This window comes from Vitis vinifera, chromosome 17 (genome assembly GCF_030704535.1).
Source record: "Vitis vinifera cultivar Pinot Noir 40024 chromosome 17, ASM3070453v1".
NCBI classification, from domain to species: domain Eukaryota; kingdom Viridiplantae; phylum Streptophyta; class Magnoliopsida; order Vitales; family Vitaceae; genus Vitis; species Vitis vinifera.
This window is the reverse complement of record NC_081821.1, coordinates 2,272,914-2,283,932: the sequence shown is the minus strand read 5'-3', so window position 1 is coordinate 2,283,932 and position 11,019 is coordinate 2,272,914. Positions and strand designations below refer to the sequence as shown.

General features: G+C 33.0%; 2 protein-coding genes and 1 non-coding gene across 3 annotated transcripts; all 3 read left to right on the top strand.

Moving 5' to 3' along the window:
* The first annotated feature begins 268 nt into the window (after nt 1-268).
* MIR171H (microRNA MIR171h) lies at nt 269-364 on the top strand. Its single transcript, NR_127788.1, has one exon. It is a non-coding gene; the product is annotated as a microRNA MIR171h (primary transcript).
* A 2,985-nt stretch (nt 365-3,349) lies between these two features.
* Nucleotides 3,350-4,258, top strand: LOC100852506 (non-specific lipid transfer protein GPI-anchored 3). Its single transcript, XM_010665388.3, has 3 exons — nt 3,350-3,732; nt 3,921-3,974; nt 4,062-4,258. Exons 1-3 carry the CDS (start codon nt 3,426-3,428, stop codon nt 4,163-4,165), a joined length of 465 nt encoding a protein of 154 aa, XP_010663690.1. The 5' UTR covers nt 3,350-3,425; the 3' UTR covers nt 4,166-4,258.
* A 936-nt stretch (nt 4,259-5,194) lies between these two features.
* LOC100256138 (surfeit locus protein 1) lies at nt 5,195-10,847 on the top strand. The gene is made up of 6 exons (XM_002282706.5): nt 5,195-5,421; nt 5,517-5,617; nt 6,759-6,997; nt 7,533-7,707; nt 7,799-8,082; nt 10,500-10,847. Exons 1-6 carry the CDS (start codon nt 5,241-5,243, stop codon nt 10,567-10,569), a joined length of 1,050 nt encoding a protein of 349 aa, XP_002282742.1. The 5' UTR covers nt 5,195-5,240; the 3' UTR covers nt 10,570-10,847.
* Nucleotides 10,848-11,019: the final 172 nt, after the last annotated feature.

The following is an 11,019-nucleotide window of genomic DNA, read 5'->3' as shown; positions in this document are numbered from 1 at the left end:
GTATTTCCCTTCAAGAGATGAGCAAATGAGGAAAACCTTCACAGGCCAGCCGGCTATATGCCTAGAGAACCTCGCCGGCCGAGCTTGGAGAGCCTTCATATACGCTTATTTGGACAATTCGTTGTCTTTTTTTTGTATAGAAAAGCTCACCCTTCTTTTTCTTACCATCTGGATGATCAAGCCTACACAAGCATCAACGTTATAAAGGGAAGGTCTATGAATTCTCCCTTGATCCATCAATTCCATAGATCCAAGCTTAGTCTTCAGCTTTCACGAGATGTTGGTGCGGTTCAACCTAACTGTAGTGTCCATGAATGTATCGACTCTGATGTTTGGTTGAGCCGCGCCAATATCCCGTCTATCTTATGTTTTGGTTTTCTCACTGACTGCATCTTGTGCAAGGCAATTGTGTGCAGTGGCAGAAGGGGTGGCTCGTCAGGACAGCGTTGGCTGTCATTGCCAGAAGTGGACTTGATCTCACTGCAAATGGAATCCCTAGTAACTGCAGCACGCCAAGGTGCATGCACGCCACGCATCAAGGTATGCTCATTGCAGGAATATGCTACCGACGCCTGTCACATTGGGAAAATTTGGAAACTAAAGTTAACAAATTAAATGGAACTGTAACTCGTTGGCAAAACTATAGAACCCCAATTGCTTGAATAGGATTATTCCATCTTTCAGCTTAGATCAGTATAGTTGTCTCACTGTATACTTATGATTCGGCTGAGATAGAGAGCTTGTTCTATCTGATCATATGCACTCCATGGACTTATTTCCTCACACATCCAAGAAAAAGACCTACGGTTGGCAACCTCAAATTGGTATACAAAACCAAACAGTTCTCTTTTGTTTTTTTTGGGCAGGATTAAATTAATTAGTGTTAGAAACTGAGCAAGATTCTTTGACAGATACACAAAAACAAAAGATCAGAGACCATCACGAGAATTTTGATTGAGATGTGATGAATTTCAAAAGCCGATGCATATGTAATTCTAATTGTTGATATGCACATAATTTTAAGTCAAGTATCTTCCTCCATTTGAAATATAAATTCATCTTGAGGGTACCAGATCTCAAAGGACTCATGAATGACACAAAAAGAAGGGTAAAGAAAGGCTAGATTCACACACTTTTTTTTTCCTGTCAATTAGTATATAAACATCATGTGTAGGATGGTTTATATGTTGGTATGATTCCAGGAAAAAAAAAAAAAAAAGTGGTGCCTGGAGTAACCAAAAGGACTGATAGAGATGATTTTCCTTACTTTGATATTATATCATATCACCTTTCAATTGTGACTGATAACTGAAGGCAGGTAGAAGATTCTATCAGACTAAAAGTTTTCAAGTAAGGCAGAAGATCATGGCTCTGGTGGGAAGATCAAGAAGAATAGGTAAATCAGCTAAATTTTGAGTGTGGGATTTGTTCAAGAGCCAAGTTGGGTGCAATTTTCCCAATTGAGATAAAACACATGACAGAACTATATTTTCCTGGTTTGGCTGCATAAATTACTGGATGTTTTTCCAAATGCTTGGTCATGATACTGTGTGGGAAAATGGCTTGAAGCTTCAGCAATCAGCAAGGTCCCATTCTTGGTAATATTTTTTTTACTGGATTTGGGAAAATGAAAAAAGAAAAAATAAAAGTTGTTTTCACTACATTGAAATTATTGAATTACAAATTTTCCTAAAAATTTAACCTTATAAGATTTAAACTCAATATGCATACCTATACTATAGGTGAAGACACAAACAGAATCGTGGAAATACAAACATAGTTTGGATTTATATCCAACAAATAAAGATAGGTAGAATTTTGGATTTTTATTAATTTCTCAAAATCTTAAACTTGAACGATTCGGGTTTAATATGTATATCATGTTCCTTAACAATGATACCAATAATGAACTATTATAAATCATAAACTTAATAGAAAGAATTGTGTTTTTGGAGTATCTAATAATTTGATTAAATTTCATTTACATTTATTAAATGGCTAATTTTCTAGTTTAGTAGTATAATTATATTTGGATTTCTTTATTATTTTTTATAGTAAAATCAAATTTGAGAAAAAAAAAACTCAAATATTTTTTTAGAACCAAACATAGCTTAAAGCCGATTGAGATTAAAAATGAGAAGGGAGGAAACTTTTCCATTATTATTTGCGGAAATGATTACATATCTTCTAATCATTCTCATCATATTAATTTTCCTATATCATATATCATATTAACAGAATGCATGCATGCTTGGATTATCTCCATGGAATTTTTTGAAAATGGTCAATTTTATATATACATTGAAGTTACTTTTTATTACCCTTCACTCAAAGAGATTCTTGTTGTCAAATCCAAATATATACACATGGCAGAGCCATAGACTTTGACGAAGAAAAATATTATATTATAGTTATCATTCATAAATTGTAAAGTAATTAATAGTATTTTATATTATTATAAATAATTAAATAATTTTAAATGTTAATTGTGAAAATATATCAAATTCAGCCACCATGTTACTAAGAACACTTAAAAAACTTTTAAATTTTATATAAAAAAGAATTATCAAGAATACTAAAAGGAAAATTTCAAAAGAATTAAAAAATAGAGCAAAAAATCATTAGGAATTTTTAATAATTTTAATTATTTCATAGCAAAAACCTTTAAAATTATTTTAATGGTTAGATTTTGATGGACTTATATTGCATTCTTACTTCTAAGTAAAAATATAAATAGTTAATAAAAACTAATCAAATATTAGTTTTTATGACTTAGTTAAACACACCATAAAAAATAAGTATAAAAAAGAAAAATAATGAATCAACAAGAAAAAATAAGTATGAATAATATTAAATAAGATTTTTTTTTAAAAAAATTATATTAGTTTAATCTTAATATATTATTAGTAATTAATGGTAAATATTATGTTTTTGTAATATTATTTAGTTACCATTATTTTTTATTTTTAAAAATTTTAAAATTAAATTTATATTTTTTTAGAGGGGGCAAATTTTCCATTTTGGGTTTTATTTTCCTACAAATTATTACAAGCAAGGATTTTATTTTATTTATTTTGTAAAATTGAGGGCAAATTTCCATTTTGGTTTTTATTTTCCTAAAAAGGGAATTTTGTTTTTTTGGAAAATTGAGGGGTGGCGTGTGCCCCCATGAGCATTGGCTGGCTCCGCCGGTGACCTCAGCCCACGTTCTTCTCAAAGATAAGATGAGCTATGATCAGCAACCGTTTTGATCCGTTTATCAAAACGGTTGAAGATGGGAGTGAGATCAGGAACAAAACCATCCAAAGAAACCTCTATAAAGAGAAGTAGAGAAGCCACTAACTACTCAATAACATAGTATCGTTCATTAGGGTTTCAATATCAGTGTGCAGTAGCAGTAGTCTTCAATTTTTTTTCATTGAATCATGGATTATTCTATGCTATTTCTCTCCATTATTTCTTCACTGGCTTTTCTGGGGTTGTCTGCAGACCCTGGTGCTTCCTTACCATGCATGAAGAAACTGCTCCCTTGCCAGCCATACTTGCACTCACCATCACCGCCGGCGTCTTGCTGTGTTCCGCTGAAGGGCATGGTGGAAGACGACGGCGACTGCCTCTGCCAGTTTGTCAACAATCCCACTATATTGAAGTCTCTCAATCTTACTCGGGATGATGCTTTGAAGCTTCCCAAGGCTTGCGGCTCCAATCCCGATATTTCAGTTTGCAAAAATGGTAACCATCATACTTTTTTTTGCTTTTTCTTGAAAATATTAATTATCTATGGGATTATCAAAAACATTTTTAATTTTTAATTTTTTTTATTTGGTTTGAATTCATTTCCTAAGGCTTGGGATGATCAAATCCTTCTTCTGAAGTACTAGAATCATCTTATGCAATTTTCTTTGTTTTCCTTGCAACAGCTGCAACACCACCTACTTCACCAGTACCTCCATCTCCATCAACTTCTTCCAACAGTGAGTTTTCCCACATTTTTATATTTTCTCTAATACGGTTTCATGTGAATTATAAGACTGGATTTATTTGGATTCTAAAATTTTCAGATCCGAGTGGCTCTGGTGGGGGTTCAACTGCAAAAAATGCAGCAAATGGGATATCTTATTTTGGAGGATATGGCTTTGTAGCACTGTTTGTTTCAGTATTCTAGACATCTTGTTCATCTAAATTATTGACACCATTCAGATGTATACTGTTTTTCAATTTAGTGGCATGGAAGTTGTTTTATGCTTCTATTTGTTAACATTACCATTCTCTTCCCTTGTATATTTAAAAAAGGATTAATTGATTAAAAATGATGAAATGATCCAAAATTTGTATAAGTAAACTAATTATTTAAATTTGGAGGGTATTTTAACAATTTTTATTAAAAAAAAAATCATAATATAAGGATGGATGAAGAATCAATAGAGAGAGAAAGATTGCAATTAACCGTTTTTTTAATGGAAGTGTTTTTTGTGAGAGTATTTTCTCCAAAATAAACACTATAAGTGGGCTTAAAACATTTCCTAAAATCATTATCAAATAGACTCAAAGCAAACTCAAAGCATCAAAATATAACACCATCTAATAATAGGAGAAAAAGGATTTTGGAGATTAGAAGGTTAAAACTCTAAATATTTTTTTGATGTTTTAATTAATGAAATTATAGAAATGAATGAAAATATATATGATAGCTAAACTTAGAATTCTAAGTGTATTTTAAGTCATGTTTGGTGGTTGGAAAAAAAGTTAAAAGAAGAAAATTGTGTATGTTAAAGAAAAATAAGTAAAATTTTAAGTGCTCATTTAAATATATATTTTTTTACCTTTTATTTTTAAATATAAAAATAGTAATAAATTTTATATAATATATTAAAAATATAATATTTTTTTAAAAATGATTAAAAAAATTGAGATATTTAATTATTTTCATTACCTTAAGTTTAAAAAAAATTTAAAGTAATTTTTAAGAACATAAATAAGGGCTATAACTTTTGCATAATAATTTCTATTTTTTTTTATAAAGATATTCATATTTAAAAAAAAAAAAAAGGAAATCTAATATTATTCAAGAAAATTCTTTTATTATTATTTTTCTTTAATTTTTAAAAAATTAAAAAAAAAGTACCTTTTCCAATGAGAATTGAACAAGTTGGGCCCGGCCCAATAGCAAAAACCCTGATAAAGCCCTCTCCTTTTGGCTTTGTCCCTCTCCCGCAAAACATGAATTGTTGAAGAAGGAGATGGCAGCAGCTTCCATTTCCAAAACCCTATCAAAGGGCGCCCGGAGTTTAAAAAACCACTGGATCCCAACTCCATTGTTTCCACATCTATATTCATCCTCTGCCCCTGTCTCAGCTTCTGCATCTGCTTCTGTTTCTTCTGCTTCGTCCGTCTCCTCTCTTACTGAACCTCAATCTTCAGGTCTCTGTTTGGTTCCCCAGAAAATATTTTAAAATTCTCTGGGAATTTTTCTGAATTTTAGCTTCCTTTTTTTTGGTATTTTTTCTGATTAGCAGGAGGGGAACAGAGACGGGGTTGGACAAAATGGTTGCTTTTCGTTCCTGGGGCTGTCACCTTTGGCCTTGGAAGTTGGCAGATCTTGAGAAGACAAGACAAGGTGATCATGGGTCTGAATTAAATTTCTTTTCTTCACAATTACATATGTTTTTCCATCGTAAAACAGAGAATTTTATTCTTTGCTTTAAGCATTCTGTTGCTTTTAAATTTAGGAATTTAGGGTAATTGCTTCTCCTTTTCCTTTCTCATATCTGTTGGCATACTGACCTTACTGAATACTTGGGGATTTTTTTTATCTTCTTTGGCACTACTTACTGATTCGGAAACAGGAAAGTGTTTGGTAGTATAATTTTTTGAAACTGTTTCTTGGAACGTTTGATCATTTTCAAGAATGCAAAACACTTTATGAACTGAAAATCGTTTGATAGACATGGCTTTAATAATTGAAAATGATGGAAAATGATTGTCTCTTGTTTTTATTTTAAATATGAAAACTTGTCTGCAGGAACCTTTTTTTTTCTTTTTTTTTTATCAGAAAAAAAAAATATTTATTGATGATAATGAAAGTAAAGGAGAAGGATGAGAGGTCTTTCCCTCGAATCACTGATCCAGATCAAAGTAAGACAAACACCCCACTATACAAAAACTATACACAAAGGCATTCCCCAACTATCTCAAAATTTTGAATCACAAACTGAAAGTCAATTGAGTTAAATAATATTAAGTGGAACTCCTCTAAAAGCGGCAGTACAGGAGGCCCAAAGAGAGGAGTAGAAATGAAGTAAACCTCACAACATCCCTTCTGATCTCCACTTTTCCTCAAAAATCCTAGCATTTCTCCCTTGCCACACAATTCATAATAAAGTAAGGCAAGCAATTTGCCAAAAGTCTTGCCTTTAATTGAATTCCCCAATCCTCTAAAAGAAATAATATTAATCATCATATCTTATTGATACAGGAACTATTTCATTTCCTGTACCAAATATATATTTTTTTTTCCTCAGATGGCTGTTTCTTTGGCTCACTTCTCTCAGTGATGAAAACTTATTGATCTTGGAAATGCTAAATCACATGAAGAAACTACCCAGATGGATTTTTTTGGAAAAATGAGGGATGATTTTTACTTGTGTAAATTTGGAGAAGTCCTTCGTGTCATATTACATCTCATATTAACCAAGTGGGTTGGAGAAGTAGAACAGATATTTGACTATTTAGTTTAACATTTTTTGTTATTTATATAGATAAATATGCTGGATTACAGACGAAAAAGATTGGATTTGGAACCCATTCCAGGAAGCAACTTATACTCTCTGAATGAAAAATTGGATTCCCTGGAGTTCAGGAGGGTTAAAGCCAAAGGATTTTTCGATGAGAAGAAATCTATTTACGTGGGTCCACGTTCCAGAAGTATATCCGGAGTGACTGAAAATGGCTACTATCTCATCACACCCCTTATGCCGATTCCTGATGACCCTGATAGGTAACCTCAGGAAAGAAGTGTATTTTTAATTATGTAACATTCCTTATGATCCTTGTTTATCCATTAAAGTACATCAACCTAACAAATTCATGGGCTCTGAAATGAATTTTTATGGTATGACTTGTCATTTGCTGACATGGTTTTTCTTGTTTGGGATTTTTTCTATTCCTTCTCACATTGTGCGGGTTTGTACTTCCTTTCATTATGTTCTGGTGATAATTATAAACTTCTTTGCCTTGTGGCATGAAAATGTACATTGAAGAAAAACTTGGATGTTGCTATTGGAGTTGAATTAATTTTATAGAAGGATGTTTACAGCATGAAATACCCTTAGATGTGGATTTTATTATCTTAGTAAGTGTTTCAAAATTTTGTCATCTTGCCCATATTAACATTAATTTATTTTTACTAATCATTTTATTTGGTTGATACTAGTCTCTGACATCAATATATTATTGCCTCTTAGGATTCTTGATTTGTACTCTGTTGACTTAAGTTCTTTTGCACCTAATAATGTACTAAAAATTCTTCTCAGTGTGCAGTCACCAATTCTTGTCAATAGAGGATGGGTTCCGCGCAGTTGGCGAGACAAGTTTTTACAAGATCTACCAGTTGATGAACAATCTAAAAATATAGCATCGCCTTCCATTCAAGAGAGTGAAAGGAGCTCTTGGTGGAGGTTTTGGTCTAAAAAGCCTAAAACTGTTGAGGTCGTTGCCTATGATTTCATAACATCTTGGTTAATGGAAACAAATGATTTTGAATATAAAATTGGGTGGTAAAGCATCTTGGAACTTGCAGGATCAGGTTCCTGCTGTGACTCCTGTGGAGGTTGTTGGAGTAGTTCGTGGAAGTGAGAAGCCTAGCATATTTGTTCCAGAAAATGACCTATGTTCTCGGCAATGGTTTTATGTTGATGTACCTGCAATTTCCCGTGCCTCTGGACTTGCTGAAAATACTATCTACGTTGATGACATAAATGAAAATGTCAATCCCAGTAATCCTTACCCTGTTCCTAAGGAAGTCAGCACATTGATTCGCAGTTCAGTCATGCCACAGGACCATCTAAACTATACATTAACATGGTATGCCTGTTGCTTCTTTCAATATTCAAATGCGTGCATGCACATGCTGATTCTTTTACACCTGGCTATTTTAATATTTGTCTTTTGTATCTTCAGTATTTGCCTTATCTCTGCTTTTTCATTTTACTTATGATTGCTCCACTTTGAAAAAGTAGACAATTGATTCACTTTGTGCCAATTTAATTTGCATCCAGTGGATCAAGACTCTAGGTGCACTGATTCCACTTCCACTTCCTGTAGTGATCAGTGCATTACAGAAGAGGTGGTAATCATCTCCAGCTCCTTGTCATGGAACTCCCAGATGTGCTAGGATTCTAGTCAACCCTGACTCAGAGCAGTGTCAATCGTCTCGTCTTGTGCCCTTTCTATTTTCTACTATTCTAAAGGGATGTGGGGAACTCAATCCAAAACCTCATTTTCTGCCATTCTTTACTTGTATATCTTATAGAACTCAAAAAATCTTCCTCCCTGATATTTGTTAGATGGACTCTAGTACAAGTGTTAGGTTGTCGGTGTGTGTCTAAGAATCAGATCCCTTTTAATCCCGTGTTCATATCCCTTTGGGGCAAATTGAACAGTATAAGAATATTCAACATGAGTGTAATGTTGGGCACGCCTAATTGATACATATATCATCAATAGGCATTATTAGAACATATCCCATCTACACACATCATGTCATGTTTGATGTGGGTATTTTGCATACTTAGAATGTGTATATAACATGGCCTGATACTCATCCAAAGACCCTTCCATTGCAATTTCCTGATTCTTGTTTAACTAGAAGTATTTTGATACTGTTAAGACTTAATCCAACAAAAAACTACATTAAAAATTAAAAGAATTCAATAGTGATTTGGTTTTTGCCTGTTATAATTCGTCATTTTTAAATCAAGTGAGTCTAGGGATTGTAATCTGATGCATTTTTTATATTGGGAATACTGTTCAAGTTCCTAGGAATAGTCTTTTGATGGTCTTTGCTGTTCTTTTTCATGAGAACTTGGTGGTTAAATAAAAAATTTCACCTCAAATTCCACAAGTCAACCTATTTGATATTTCATGATCAGTTTGGAATCAGTGCAACCACATGCTTGATCACTACAATGAGGCATAAGGCTATTAACACTGACTCAGCTCCTATTACAATGAGACATAAGCCTACTAACACCGAGTCAGCTCCTATTACCAGTAACTATATGTTTTTTGTCCCCCAAGAAGGTGGAAGTCCTGCAGTGGTCATGCACTCCCATTTTATTTTCATTATAAGGCTGTGTGTGAAACCCATCACTTTTTTGTCTAATTCTTAAACTGAAAATAACTGAATATAGGTTAGCATCATATGGCCTGTTGAGATGTGTTTTGTTTGAGAAATGTCATATTATGAGAACGTAGAAATCTAGGTTTTAAGTTTTAGAGAAAGCTCTAGAGCAATGATCATAGTGTATAAAATCTGTTTTGTGGTTTGCCTAATTAAAAAAGGGAAAAAACAAAAAATTATTAGCTTGCTTATCACCGTCCAAAGGATCCAAAAATGGTATGGGTACTTGGACACATCATAAATTAAATGGTACCTGAAGATAGTTAACAATGAATATAAGCAACTATATTTACTAGTGCACACTTTTGTTTACATCATCTAACATAAATATCAACAACTAAGTAAATATGATTAGATGTTGAAACAAGATAATGAAGTGAAAAAGTTGTGATAAATTTATTAACTATAAGTGCGATTTTATATGATTAGAGAGTCACATATAATCACATATGCACGGTTATGAACCTGAAGCTAAAAATAAGGCTAAGAGTGAGAACTTGTAATAGACCTAGTAACCATGAAGCAGGGAGGCATGTCATCACTGATCACATGTTGAACACCTACATTTTGTACCATCTGTTTGATGTGATATAAGGTGGAGCAATAGAATGTAAACTCAGCAGTCATATCTATAATAAGGTCTCAGTCTTATTCCTAATATGCTGCATTGACTGTATGGTTAACATGAATTGGATAGGAGTCAGTAAATTCGATAAATTCATTCAACATCTCCACTTGCTTATGGAAGGCCCAAATATGTATACATCATTACCTAGATATCAGCAGTTTGATTTTTTAAGGGTCTTATACCATAAAGTGGATCAAAGAAAATGAAAACATAATGCCACATTTAGAAGAAAAGCAGATTTCTTGGAAATTCCATGTTATGTTTTTTGTTCCCATTGCATATAGCTCATGTTCCTGGGGTTCATTTTCCTAATTTTCATCATTGAGTTTTGTGTGAAATTTTTTTACCCTTTTAATCCCCAGTAGAACTAAGGGGCATCTTTCATTGGCTTGCAACTGGAGAACACAGCAATAATATAAGACATACCATTCTTTAATGCTTTTCCTCTGATAACAATTTTGTTCCACACAGGTATTCTCTGTCAGCAGCAGTAACATTTATGGCTTTCAAAAGAATAACGCCAAAAAAGAGCCGGAGATAACAAGCCTTTGTTAGAGATATAAAGTTTGTCATGTATCCTCCTTTTAGATCACATACTGGAAATTGATTTATAAAAATAAGGAGCTGGGATATACCCATTTCCTTGCCATTGTTTGTTTCTGATTTAATACCCTTGTTCCAGTCATTCTTTTCACCATGGCCTCATTAAAACACTGGGGATCATTTGCTGAAAGATTATTGTTTCCTTTTTGTCAGCTACTCACCTCATTAAACAAGCTGATTTTGATATTGCATGATAGTGGATAAACTTGTTTCATAGGGGCAACTGTTCAATATCATGTTTTATGCCATTTCCCTTCACCCTTTCCTGTTAAGCATGAAAGGGAATTATAAATTACCAAAGATGCTGTTCAAATCATGTATTTATTTTTGAGCAATGATTTCTTGTAACAGAGCCTATATTAGTGATTTAGCTTGTTGTAACAAGGGT